Here is a 14223-nt window from a genome sequence, read left to right on the forward strand (position 1 = left end):
TTCTTATAGTCTCTCTTTGTATCTTTGTCTCTGTGTTTGTGTTTTTTCTTGCGTTGCGCACTCTCATAGTGTTTGTATCACCAGACCAACTTGAATCATTGTAAGCTTGTAGATGCAAGTCTTCTGCCTGGGAAATAATAATGCATGTGATTGAGTACCTTGCAAATATTTGAAGATCCGCTTAATATCTTGCCAAAGAATGGTCCGTGGACTATGCATATACTTGCTCATTTGAGATATTTCATATTGAATGTTAGGGCGTGTGTTGCAAAGATAAATAAGACAGCCAATCGCTTGGCTATAAATTGCAACATCAGACATCCCTTCACCATCATGCATAGACAACTTTAAGCTTGGCTCCATAGGAGTGCACATAGATTTGCAATCTTGCATATTTAACCTATGTAACGGCTTATCCACATATTGTGATTGTGACATGATGATACCATACTGATTTTGGGTGAATTGAATCCCCAAATAATAGTATAGACAACCCATATCTGACATAGCGAATGCATGTCTTAGTTCAACTTTAAAATCTGCAATTTATCCCTTTGTAGGTTTAGTGAGAAGCATGTCATCCACATAAAGAATGATAATCAGCAAGTTCCCCCTTCATTCTTAATGTATAGAGTGGGAGCAATTAGACTATTTTTGAACCCTTTGTTGGCCAAATATGCATCAGTTTTTGAGTACCATGCATGAAGTGCCTCTTTAAGACCATAAAGAGCTTTATGCAGCTTGTATACCATGTGCTCTTTCCCTTTAATCACAAACCTTGGAGGTTGTGACATATAAACATCCTCATGTAAATCCCCATTCAAGAATGTTAACAATCTTAATGTCTGATTGATGTACTTTCCAGCCATAATATCCAGCCATCGCAATCACACATCTCACTGTACTCATACGGGATGTAGGAGCAAAAGTTTCCTCATAATCTATGCCTTTCTTCCATGCATAGCCTTTTGCTACCAACCGTGTCTTGTACATGTCAATTGTATTGTATCATCAGTTTTACGTTTGAATTTGAAAATCCACTTAGTGACGATGGCCTTCTTGCCAAGTGTTGCAAATCCTCCTGACTGTAATCCAATAAATCTAAAACTGTATTTATATTGGATCTTTTGAGACAATGATAGACTCTAGTAGGTAATTCTAATTGATCAATGAATGTATTCTTTGATGTAGCTTCCCTAGCTGATTTATCCATGTCGTTCCAATGAGAAGAAGATGGTCTTGTGCAACTGAAAATAATATCATTGCTTTCAAAACAATTAGCATTTTGTTTCATTTGCAGAAAGGGATCAAACAAATCTATGAGATTTTTGGAAGCCTCATAAAGTGCTTCACTTGGGGTCATACTACCATCGGTCCATGTTTCAATGAATGATATTTCCCCAATTTCTTTAGGACTTTCAAATGGATGTATACTATGACTTGCGTTTCAGACAGGTGTAAATATGGCATCAATGGGAAATTCCCCACTCTTATATTCCTCAGAGTTATTTATTTGATATCCGTAACCCTTTTCAATTATTAGATCAATATTCGGAGAAACTGGTTGGGTAACAATCGCTATGTACTGTGAATGATCAACTGCCCGCACGGTGGGTGGTAATAAAATATCCCCAGCAGTGACCTTTTTGGGACCAGTTACATATAAAGAAGCCTTTTGAATATCACAAGAATCGCTTCTAAATACAATTTCTTTCAGATTAACTAAAATATCATGAATTGTCTCTTAAATACCCATTATAGTAGAATACTCGTGCACCGCTCCTCTGAATTTGGCATATGTTATACTTGTGCCTTCTACTTCTCCCAACGAAGCCTTATGCATTGCAATTCCCACAATACCAGCCTGTCCACGTTTAAAGGGGGATACAGCGAAGCGGCTGTAATTAAGACGATCAGTTTCTATTTTGGATTTGACACATTTACATTGTACTGTTTGACCATAAATCGAGATTCCATTTTGAGTCATATTGAAATCCTTCCCTGTTTAATGACATATTAAAAAATCAGACACGTTTTTTTTTTGGAGATCTGCATCCATTATGGGGCATTGGGGTCACATCATGGGCGAGGGTCACATCGCGGACGAAATTGAGGGTTATATCGCTTCGACGAATAGCTCGTAGAGCCGTGTCCCTTCCCGAACTAGGTCCACTTATCATTACTTCCGTTTGTTTAACACCCCGGTCGATCGATGATTGGATGACATTTTCGGTTGTAGTCTGAGCAGCAAATGGTGTACCCTTTTGTGTGCCTTTGAATCCAGAAACACCCGCCGAGCACCAAAGGGCGACTTATCCTCGAACATCCGTAACAGTAACGATGGTATTATTAAAGCCTGCGTGAATATGAAAAATTCCTTTGGGTAGGCTGCGCTTCCCCTTCCGTGAACGATTCTTTTTTGATATTTCATCATATTTAGTTGGTTATTCATGATGAATTGATTATCCTAGCTTATTCTAATTTTTGTCTGGTGCACCGTCACCCCTGCCCCTGTTTGTGTCTCGGGTTAAAACATATCACCATAATTTGTCTCCGTCTATGGATCAATCGTCACTTTTCACACATTTTTCGAATAGAGGCGCGAATTTTCATATCTGTAACTCCAGGTTGATTTAGTAAGTTCGTGTTATGAACCAGGCAAGCCTCTCTTCCTTGATGGATGCCCTAACCCTTCCCTTTGCTTCCTCACGATCAAAAAAGAAAATCTATCAATTGAAAACTCAATAAACATTGAATAGTCAAAATTTCATTTAAGTATCGTTTATTTGCTTATTCTTGAGGCGATACGTGATTCATCCCTTGGTAAGATCATAAGGACTTAACTCGACCCTCGCTCTATCTCTCGGCGGTATTCTTATGTAATTACGTCGGATTCTTCTTGATATGTGAGTCAAGACTTGACATCCATCGTCTGAGCATACTCGAAACATTGCATTGGGAAGTGGTTCCGTGACTGTCCCTTCTATATCAATCAGATCTTGTTTCTTTATCATTTAGAAGTAATCCTTCTTTTATTTCGGTATTTACATTGAATCGTTGCATATTGCTAAAATCTTTATGAGAAAAAATAGATACGCTTTTTCTGAAGGGGGGGTGCTCACGCAAACAATTTAACAAATAAATTTCTTTCATCAATAAATACAACACACTATTTCTCCACCAATTTTTTTCTGTCTAGCATCCCGATCTGTCATAATTCCACGGGATGTTGATGAAATCGCGATTTCCATACCACCCAAAATTCTCGGAATTCCTCGGTGATCCGAATAGATTCTTAACCCAGGTTTACTAATGCGTTGGATAGCTGTTATATAAGCTTTTCTCTTCCTACCTCAATATTTAAGACCTATATCTAAAAAATATTGTTGATTTTCTTTGTGTTCCGCTATGCTTTTTACAAAACCTTCCTTTGGCAGAACCCTTCCAATACCTCTCGTCGTTCCTGTAGCAGGTATCCTAATCACTGGGTTTTTCCTCATATTTCCATTTCGGATAGTAGTGATTGCGGCAGAAATTATATCGTTATTCGTAGCATATCAATCAATAGTTATTTACTCTCAAAAGGGATTCCAATTTGTTATTTTTATTTGTCAAGATGAATCCTACCCGAGATTTTTTTCATGTTGATGAATCAAGATTCGCCTTGCATTACGTGACTAATCGCCAATTACTCGGATTTAACCAATTGGTTCCATCGTTATAATGGATGAATCTGAGAAGATATCAGGTATTTCAATAATACAGCAAAACAAAGAGAAGTGAAAGACAAGAAAAACAAAGAGAAGTGAAAGACAAGAGTTTCTTTTAGCATTAACAAAAGTATTAACAAAGAGGATTCATCTATCTATTTTTACATATCTTACTAAATTTCGGTCTCTCTGTTTTGTAATCCACCCAACACTTTTGTTTGGAAATTCTAGAAAAGTAATAAGTTCATTGAATTCTTAACTCTCATTTATTTAACATTTCATCATTCTTACTTTTTGTTTCGGTTACAACACTTCGGGAGCTAGCAAAACTATTCTAGTAAGACCATATTCTTTTGATTCTCTAGCTACTGGCCCAAAAACCCTCATTCCTTTTGGATTACTTTCCTGATTGACAACAACTGCTGCATTATCATCAAATTTCAGAATCATTCCATTTATTCGTTTTAACTCTCTACGAGTATGAACTATCACTGCTCTAACAACTTCCGATTTTTTAAGAGACATGTTGGGTACAGCTTCCTTGACCACGGCCACTATGGTAGCGCCAATAGTTGCATATTTACGATCACTAGCTCCTAATATTCGGATACACATTAGTTTTTGGGCTCCACTGTTGTCGGTTACGTTTAAGTAACTTTGAGATTGAATCATTCGTTGATTAAAAAATAGGATATAGTATATCCACCCGCTTTTATCTTGTCCATATATGCGGAATCCATAAGGGTGGATAACATCAAATTTTAATATTATCTTGTAAATAAATAAATAAATTTATTTATAAATTATCGTTTCACTATATTGCTACCACTCTATTTACAATTTCTTGTTTTGGATCCACAAGATCCCATGTAGAGTTAATGGAGTCTTACTCCTCTTGCATGGCTTGCATCCAATGTACATCTTGTTGAGCTTTGTTCAAGGAAATAGGCTCATTATCATCCAACAGTGACCTTATAAACACATGCTCATTGCAATCATCTACTTCCATTATATTAGCTAAATGTGCCCCCCTTGCATCATGTGTTGCATGCCTAGCAGCCTGTTTAGTACGGTGAGGTAATGGGGCATCCATTTTACTCTCTTGGAGAGTTTGTAACAGCCATCTCGGGACTATTTTTGCGGAATTTACAGCAGCCCTTTCATATTGAATTGCTGCCTCCATTGCATGTGGCAAACCCTCATCAATACCTTGCTGTTCAGGAGCATATGGAGCAGCAACAGCTTGCTGTAATAGGTTTGTCCTGCTATTTACAGAAGGCACGGACTCCAAAGAAAGTGGTAAAAGGCCTTCAAAAACATTGCCAATGTTATGTGTGGCTGGCATTTGAAATTGGTCATGAGAAAATTGCTATATTTTCAGCAAATATGACATCTCTACTGACAAACATATTCTAGAAGTAAGCAAATATGACATCCCTACTGACACGCTTCCCAAAGGGGCTGAATGCAAAGAAGTAAACAAGCACTTTCTAGAAGTGATGTGCTTTGAAGCACCATTGTCCAAATACCATGTTTGTTGCGTTTCAGCAACATTAAATTCTGAATCAGCCATAGAAGAATCATAACTGCATGTGAGAAATGAGTAATCCTCCTCTACCAAGTTGGCTGAAGCATCACCATTTACTGATTTGTTGGCTGATGTCCCTTGGACAGCCAAACCGGAGTCTTTCTTCTTCTCTTTGGCCAATGTCTTTCTGCATTCACAAATATAGTGAGCGGGCTTCTTGCAATAATGGCATTTTCCCTTCTTTTTAGACTTATTTGAGTCTTGGACAACCTTGTTTGATGGCTGTCCAACATTACCCTTTTGCTGATTTTTTGCTTTTTGTCCGACTTTATCTTTGCCTTTGAACTTGGAAAGCATAGCCACATCACCTGAATGCAATGCAACATTCTTCCAAGTCAGCTCCTCTTGCAACAAGAGGCCTTGCAACTCCACAAATGTAAGAGCTTGCTGCCCCCCTCACAATGACAATATGAAAGAGGTGTGAAAACCAAGATATGACTTTGGAAGAGGGTTCAAGGTGATGTTCACCAATTCACTGACTTGAATAATCTTATCAACATTGAGCATCTACTCACGCAAATCTTGTATATGAGTAAGGTGATCTGCCATGCTATCACCCTGATTCATGTTTACATTTGCAAACTCTCTGCGAAGATAGGAGATCTTGGCCTCATTGCGGCAACAAATATGCACTCAAGTATGTCTCATGCTGATTTTTAGGTCTTGCAAGACTAAATAATGATGGTCCTTTTTACTGACAATGCTATCAAGGAAAGTGCTTGAGCACCCTTAGAATCCCATTTTCTCTGATCCTTCGTAGGAGGGGGAGGAGGGGCAGTAGTAGCAACACCAAACACCTGCCCTCGGGCATGACATTGAAGTGTTTGAGGTTTGAGACCCCTTGGTTGCTGCAAGTTACCTCTAACATAGTTCCACAAGTCCTTCGCAACAAGAAGGTTGTAGACCATAAAACTCCTCAACAGGTAGTTGGAGTTATCAAGCTTGTCTTGTTAAGCGAGGACACCAAGGATGCTGCTTTGATCATTGTTTCCTTGAAAGTTGATGTGCCATGCTGTCAAGAACACGCAAAAATCTCCAGCCAAATACTTGAATGCTGAAGTATAATGTATGTACTCCTTAGAGTACAAGAAATCCTTTGGGATTGTCAAACAAGTGCCAAACTGTCTCACACATGCCAAAGTGTGCACAATGCCACCCAAATCAGCACTCAACCACAAGAATAACAGCAAAATGCACTGCTGTAGTACACCTACCTTGTAATGCGTACCCACAGAATTACAAATTCCAGCAATTTAATGTCGATTCTCACCAAAATTTTTGAATCTCCTCCAAATTTTCTGTTCAATTTGATTGTGGCAGCAATTAAATGCTGCTGTACCACTAATTTCTTGCCTTGGGATGCATGAAAGGCAAAAGTCCCAAATTTTTTCTTAGTATTTCAAAGAAATTGAAGAAATTTTTACCTTATAGTTTGAATTTTTGCAGAAATGTTGCCTTGGGGTGTGTGCCAACAGTAACCAGCAGCTAGAATCTACCTTGTGATGTGTGTTGAAGCCAAAAACTTGAAAAGCCCCAAATTTATCGCACCAATGTCAAATAAATTGCACAATGTTGGTAATTTCGGTGGAGATTTACACACGGAAACTCAAATAGGGAAAAAGTCCCAACTTTCCTTGGAGAAATTTTGAGAAATTTTAGAAATTGGGAGAATCAACCAACCCAAATTCCTTGGTGCCGAGTGTGAGAAATTGATAATTCCTTCAAAATTAGGTATGAGACGAAGCAAGATGGATGAGAAATTGCAGAGATTTTCAAAACCCCTAAAATTTGGAAAGTTAGGGTTTTTGTGTTTTTTCTCAGATCTGCAAAAAATGGCAGGCAAGGTTGAGAATATTACAAACAGGGCTGAGGGAGGCTACGTGTACACAGTTGCATGCAAGACTGCACATGGGATTGCGTGCAGGAAATAGTAGCAACATCTCCTCAAAAACAACCTCTCTTCCTTGGGCTGAACATTGGTTGGCTGTAGCAAGACCTTGGCAGAGCGGCACTGGCTGAGGGTGGTTGTTCAGGATGTGCACAGAGAAGTTGCTTTGATACCAAATGTTGGAAATGGCGGAAGAGAGAGAATGAGCACAAGACAATGAGTAAGAGTGGACAACAATTCCACACTCAGAAGATGAAAGTGCTAAAAAAATAGAATGAACGTACAATAGGTCTTAAGTAAGTCAGACCTATCCCAAACTCAAGTAGAGTTAATTTAACTCTAGAATTAACGCTAGAAGTGGTGATACAACTTATGAATGTAGTTGTCTTCACATTACAAACCAAATAACTAAAACATTGGGCACTGTCTATGGAATTGGCAAATTCTAACAATATTAGCCTTGTTCTTTGCTGCTAGTGTTGGTGATGCAGGTCACTCTTCATGATTCTCTAGTGCCAAAGAGGGACTGTGAGAGGGTGGTAGAGGTGGGGTAGTCGAGTCTCATCCATATAAAATCGTTGCATGGTATCATCCCGAAGGGAGCGCTTTGTGTGGGCTGAGTGTGGAGATGCTACAGTTACTACTGTACCAGAGCCTCATTGAATTGCTGTGCGAGGCTCGAGCTCATCTGGTGGAATGTTAGGATCAGCATCATATAACAATTTGAAGATCTTTGTGTTAGCTTTATTTATCCTCTTGTGTGAACACACATTATTATGTGTAAAGGTGCAGGTTTAGGTGTGAACGCCTTTTACCCACTTAGTATTAAATAAGAGTCGAAGGTTTAGCTACACAACTCAACTTATATATTTAGGCTCTATTACTTGTACTTTCATCACGCCTCTCTCACTTATTATTACCAATCTATCTACTCAATTTGTGTACTTGCAAGTGCTCTCTCTCTCTCTCTTGTGTGTGCTCCCAGGGGCCCCCTTTCATGGAGTTCCATCCACCATAGCTTGTTGGTCACATGTGAGCTCCATACACAATAGTGGTACCAGAACATGAAGATACCTATGGTTGTTGCCTTCACTAGCGGACATTTGTGCCACCCCGGTAACTTCGCCTAATCAACTGCCACACTATCATTGCTTGCTTGTGCACTTTGGCGTGTGTGTAGAATCCAACCTAGCAAGACCAACTTCAGCAAATGAAGAAGAAGAATAAGTTGAAGAAGAGAAGAGGAAGAGGAAGGAATAGTAGTAGTTTTGCTTGTTCTGAGTCCAGCCCCCATGTGGCTCAAACCAGTGTGAGAAGAAGCCAAAAGAGAAAGATCTGTCGGCCGCCTTGCTACATGATTGCCTTGCCACATGACTTGTGATAGTTCCTGCGCGTCTGACTTGTCACTTTGACTGGTCACATTAGTGACCGACGGGTTTGGACATACCTATCAGCCACACCGAACTGTAGGCTGCACGGTGCCAATGTGCCGCTCATCTCTCAATTTGCAGCCTTTGTCTCTGCAATCGCTACGTCATCTTGCCTATTGACCATCACGTCTCGGTGGCCTAGCTTGTCATCCACCAAAATCCACAATACAAGAGGTATAAGGTTTACATTAAACCTTAATAATTTTAAGCCTAAAACTTTTGTTAGGGTTTGTTCACATGAAAATTGGGGCTTTGCAATTTCACTCGAAATTTCATGAACAAAGTTTGGGGCTTTTTCAATCCGAGTCCAATTTCTCCAAAAATTTCATTGAAATTTGGGCCTTTTTGTCTTGGAGCCCTTCACCATTGAATTAAGGCATCGAACAACATGTAGAAGGCTGCTCATGTGCTCGCCTTTGACATTGAGCGAAAAATGACCCGCGAAGTGTCTAGTGCTTGGTGATGTTATTGCAAGCGAACAACATTGATCACGATGTCCTCGACATCAACATCAAGGGGGGATTTTTAATCTTGATAAATTGTTTTTAAAAAGGGCAAAAATAAAAATTAAGAAGATATAGAAATTAAAAGTTAAAGACCTTCCCATCACTTATTAAATAATAGTGTGGGGTTCTCTATTCGGAATTAAATCCAAAATAAGTTGTATTTTCTTCTATTTCCTTTCGTTCTGATACAAAAAGAGTTATGTTTCAGGGGGGATTCTAACCACCTTGCGCATGACCTCTGAGTTGATCTAGAAAATATACTTGTATTTTTTGCCTCTGGTCATGTGCCCAGTGCCTCTGAGCCATGTTGGCTTTTGATCAGCCTTTGAGCCATGCACACGCACCTCTGAACCTTGTCTTACATTGGGTCCTTCAGCTTGTCCATAGGCCACCTCACGACCTACCTCATGTTGTATCTCTCTTATGTATTTCCTTTTCTAGAATCATTGTACGGGATTAGACACTACCTCTTCAAGGGAAGACCTTTCCTTTTCCTTTTTCATATATTTCGTGTCACGGATTTAGTCACCCATGACCCGAAGGGGGGTTTGTCAACTTTATTTATCCTCGTGTGTGAACACACATTATTGTGTGTAAAAGTGCGTGTTTAGGTGTGAATACCTTTTACACCAATTAGCATTAAATAAGGGTCAAAAGCTGCACAGCTCAGTCTATATATTGAGGCTTTGACACTTGTACTTTCATCACACCTCTCTCATGTATTATTATCAATCTATCTATTCAGTTTGTGTACTTGCAAGAGTTCTCCTGCTCCCACCCCAAAAAACATGGAGTTCCATCTGCCATAGCCTGTTGGTCACATGTGAGCTCCATACCCAACACTCTGCTAAGTAGATATCCTTTCTCACTTTGGAGAAGTAATACCTTAGATGTTGCTGAGCCACCTGAGGGGTATCTCCATGAGTGAACTGGATACCTACTATCATCTATAAATGATAGGTATGCACGATCCACTGCAATACCGATCAGGCACAGTGAATGACTAATCAATGCATAGAAACGAATATGGCAAAGATTGTCTTGCTTAATGAAAAATGCTTTTGCACACAAAAATACTAGTGTTGTTTATGGTGGTGAAAGAAACATGCATTGTTTGAAGGGGCACATTTTCGAGCTCAGAGGCTGTGGTTTGTTGGAATGGTGGTCCCAAGTCAAAAGTCTCAAGTTTTTATTTGATTGTTCAGGTACAAGCTGTTGCATGGAACCCGCATGAGTCAACAGTTTTACTTAGTGGATCATTTGATCACACTGTGTCAATGGTATCATCAAACTTCCTTTTCTTGTTTTTGTTCCAGTGTTTTTTTCTTCGATCATTTGATAAGCGAGATGTCAATGGTATCTTGTAACTTTCTTGTGTTAGTATCTTTTATATAGTTTCTCAAATGATTACTAATAGAAAATGATTTGTGCAGTCAGATATGAGAGCACCTGGGCATGAGGGGGTTAAATGGCCAGTTGCTGCTGATGTAGAATCTCTCGCCTGGGACCCTCACAAACTGCATTCTTTTGTGGTTCGTGGCATATTCTGACTAAATGGCTGTTGTTACTTTGTGCTTTTTGCTTACTGGCTGTGTTATTTCCAGAATGAGGTGAAAATAAGCAGATTGTGAGAAGTGGTTTATTAATGGCAGGTTAGTCTGGAAGATGGAACAGTTTGTGGACATGACATACGTGCAGCATCTTCTGCCTCTGCTTCTGGTGGCCTCAAGGAGAAAGCAAGACCATTGTTTAATCTCCATGCACACGATAAAGCCGTGTGTGCGGTCTCATACAATATGGCTGCACCAAATGTAATCCTGTGTGCCATCACTTGAGTTTGTGTGCAGTTTCTTAGAAAAATGATCAAGTAGTAGTGTTTATTGAAGGGTTGTAATTGGATTTATTGTTTGCTTGCAGCTGTTGGCTACAGCATCTGCTGATAAAATGGTACTTTCTCATTGCTACAGCTATTTTTATGAATTTTCAGACATGTCATGTTTATGAATCTTCACGTATATTCAAGGAAGTATAATTTGGTTTCGGTGCGTGTTAATTTATCCCTAGGCTTTGTTTGCAATTCCTGCTTTTGGAATGGATGCTTTCTGACTCAGGCTAGGGTGAGGAATGCTTTATTTGGAGTGTGCATATATATATGATATACAGGTGGGGTTGCTACAATATTGTGTCAAGCAAACACCGACTGAAATATTTGAGCTTACGCAGGTTAAATTATGGGACATGAAGGATAATCATCCCACGTGTATCTGCTCAAAGAATCCAAAAGTGGTATGGATCTGATTGGCTTGAACTTATTTCTTACATTCTATCCTGCCATGCAACAGCAGATCTCATTTTGTTCATGTGTCTATGCAGGGAGCTGTATTTGGTGCTGCTTTTTGTAAAGATTCTCCATTTCTTTTGGCAGTTGGTGGTTCCAAAGGGAATTTGGATGTAAGTTTACTGTTGATGCCAAGATTGGCACCTTTCCTAATTCCCTATTACATGTCATCTGAAATTAGATAAATGGTGTGGGCATCATTTTCTCTGTGCAGGTATGGAACATTTTGAGCGAGGCGGAAGTAATGCGTCGGTTTGGAAAATTTGCTGTGCATAGGCCACCTTCAAAACCTGTTGAATGATGTGTATTCATTGATATTTTGAAGATGAGTCAGTAATGTTTGAAAAGCCTTAAGACCTTGATGTTCATGAAAGAAAGAGTTGTTTGTAGCTTATTTTCCTCGTTTCAGAAAGCAGGTTGTCTCTTTTCAGTTACTAGACTTGTGGGTCTTTTCACTCAAAATGAGATAATCTACAAGCTTTTCAATATTTTCACAATATAGTGGTTCTTCATGCATTCGGATGTCTTATTGTTCTTCACGCAACTGGTGGGTTTTCACGCTTGTTGCTCATTGTATTATTCTATTCAAATGTTGTCTAATTTACTGCAGTCTGTTGGCTTTCTTTGATCAATCACCTAGAGTAGTTGCAATACCATGATCAACCATAACACACTGCAGTTTTACTGGCAGTATTTAATAAACAAGGTTGTGGTAGAGAGGTTAACCTTGTCTTCATGAAAAACAAGCATGCCACATGTTCAGCTCACATTAGGTCTTCTAAGAAAGCGAGGCCAGTAGTGGTCCTTTGTTTGATTTAGTTGTTGAATAAAGTGCAGACGCTCAAGGAACTTGTACCCTTTTGATCCAAGTGATTGATGATCAGGGTTTACGAAACTTTCCTTGAAGGCAAGACATTTTGAAACAAGGTTAATCTCCAACATTGTGTTGGTTTGATATTAAAAAAAGCATTTATTATAAGTAATGATAATCTTTTGCACTTATTTTAATATCATGCTTCCATGTTCTTTCGTCACTTTCAACTGTTTGTCCACATCTCCGTGTTTAGATGATTCACATCCGCATCTCATTATTTAGACGATTTGTAAAACCCCAAGTCCCCCCTTGTGATGCACTTGCATTCGTTACTCAACACGGTATAGAAAGGTAACACTATATGTGAGAGCAAGGTATACTCTTGTATTATTCAATCAAAGAAATAGTACAACATAGGCACATCCTAGGACTACACCCTTGTGACGCTTCACATAAGAGGGCTCACCATTGGATATAGGGAATCACATGTAGAGTGGAAACCAAGCAGGGCTCAGAGTCATTACTCCCTATGTAGGTGTTTTCAATGATAATGTCATGGTATAGCTACAAAGCCCTTATACTTACCCTCGCTTATTAGATTATTGTCCTCAGTAATCTAAGGGTAGCATTTATTTTTGACTCATCTGGGGTCTTAACACAACTTTTGCTAACAAGTTGGTCAGTATCTGTCAGTTTAGGACTTGGTGAGACATTCGTGGAATCTTAACACAGTTTATACTATCAGATTGGTCAGTGTCTGTCCCATTAGGACTTGGGGGTCTTAATACAGCTTTCTTTAGCAGGTTGGTTAGTGTCTGTCCATCTAGACTTGGTAGGGACTCTTTGGGTTTATTGTTTTTGGTTACCATGCAAGTACATCCTCGACTTAAGTACATTTGAGGAGTGGAGGTGCTACTGGGCCTATGATTGAGGATTACTTGTTTGGGAACGCTCAAGGGGCGTTGGAAGGATTGACAGGATTCTCCTTGAGCCAGATGGTGAAGGCGTCTTTGCCATGTTTGTGTGTCTTCACTTTCGAAATCCAAGTGGCTTCCTTGAGGGGATGTTTGCGCCACTTGGTGAGATACTTTGGGGATTCTTTTTGTTCCCGACATTGGAGAAAAGCTACTTTGAAGGGGCTGTCGGAATGGAGCATTGATACGTGCCACTCCCATTGGTTGTTGGGACAGAACTTGTGCAGAAGAGGAGCATGAAAAGCACATTTGTGCGCCTTTGCTTTCGAAATCCAAGTGGCTTCCTTGAGGGGATGTCTGCGCCACTTGGTGAGATACTCAGGGGATCCTTTTTGTTCTCGGCATTGGAGGAATGCTACTTTGAAGGGGCTGTTGGAATGGAGCATTGATACGTGCCACCTCCAATGGGTTGGGATAGAACCTGTGCAAAAGACGAGCATGAAAAGCATTATGAACACATACTTTTTGGCAGGTTGAGTTTGTAGGTGACTTTGTTCAATACTTGAGTGATGCGATAGGGTCCATAATAGCGGTGATTGAACTTGGGGCTCATATTCTTTGGGAGCGACATATTCTTAGAGCTGACTAGGACATTTCTCTTTTTGTTGGCTTGCTTTGTCAAGGTGATTTCGCTTTGTTCTAGACTTTGCTTGGTCATTAAATTCCGGTCTCTCCATTTCTTCAAGAATTCCTTTGCATCTCGATCTTCAGCTTTGGTTGCTCTAGATGCTAAGGCAAGGGGTGTGATGACTTCTTTTCATGTGGCCAATTCAATGGGTGTGTAACTTGTGGTGGAGTGGATGGAGTTGTAGTGAAATTCCAGCACATTGAGGTACAAGGTCCAATCCTTTTGGTCCACCCGAGCACAACTCCTAAGATAATCTTAAATGCCTTGGTTGACTCTTTTTGTTTGCCCATCTGTTTCAGGGTGGAAGGATGATGAGAATCGCAACTGTGTTTTTGAGGTCTTGAAGA

General features: G+C 39.7%; 1 protein-coding gene across 1 annotated transcript in view; it reads left to right on the forward strand.

Moving 5' to 3' along the window:
- Positions 1 to 11897, forward strand: part of LOC148012994 (putative WD repeat-containing protein C17D11.16) — a 39813-nt gene extending 27916 nt beyond the window's left edge. The window contains exons 10-16 of the mRNA XM_087667816.1: positions 10328 to 10402; positions 10556 to 10654; positions 10775 to 10933; positions 11040 to 11069; positions 11346 to 11408; positions 11496 to 11573; positions 11675 to 11897. Coding sequence (XP_087523942.1) covers positions 10328 to 10402; positions 10556 to 10654; positions 10775 to 10933; positions 11040 to 11069; positions 11346 to 11408; positions 11496 to 11573; positions 11675 to 11761 — 591 coding nt within the window. The 3' untranslated portion in view covers positions 11762 to 11897. The remainder of the gene's footprint in view (positions 1 to 10327; positions 10403 to 10555; positions 10655 to 10774; positions 10934 to 11039; positions 11070 to 11345; positions 11409 to 11495; positions 11574 to 11674) is intronic.
- The last annotated feature ends 2326 nt before the right edge of the window (positions 11898 to 14223 follow it).

Source organism: Lygodium microphyllum, chromosome 26 (assembly GCF_053477565.2).
Source record: "Lygodium microphyllum isolate KBCC chromosome 26, Lygodium_microphyllum_v1.1.10, whole genome shotgun sequence".
Taxonomy (NCBI): Eukaryota; Viridiplantae; Streptophyta; class Polypodiopsida; order Schizaeales; family Lygodiaceae; genus Lygodium; species Lygodium microphyllum.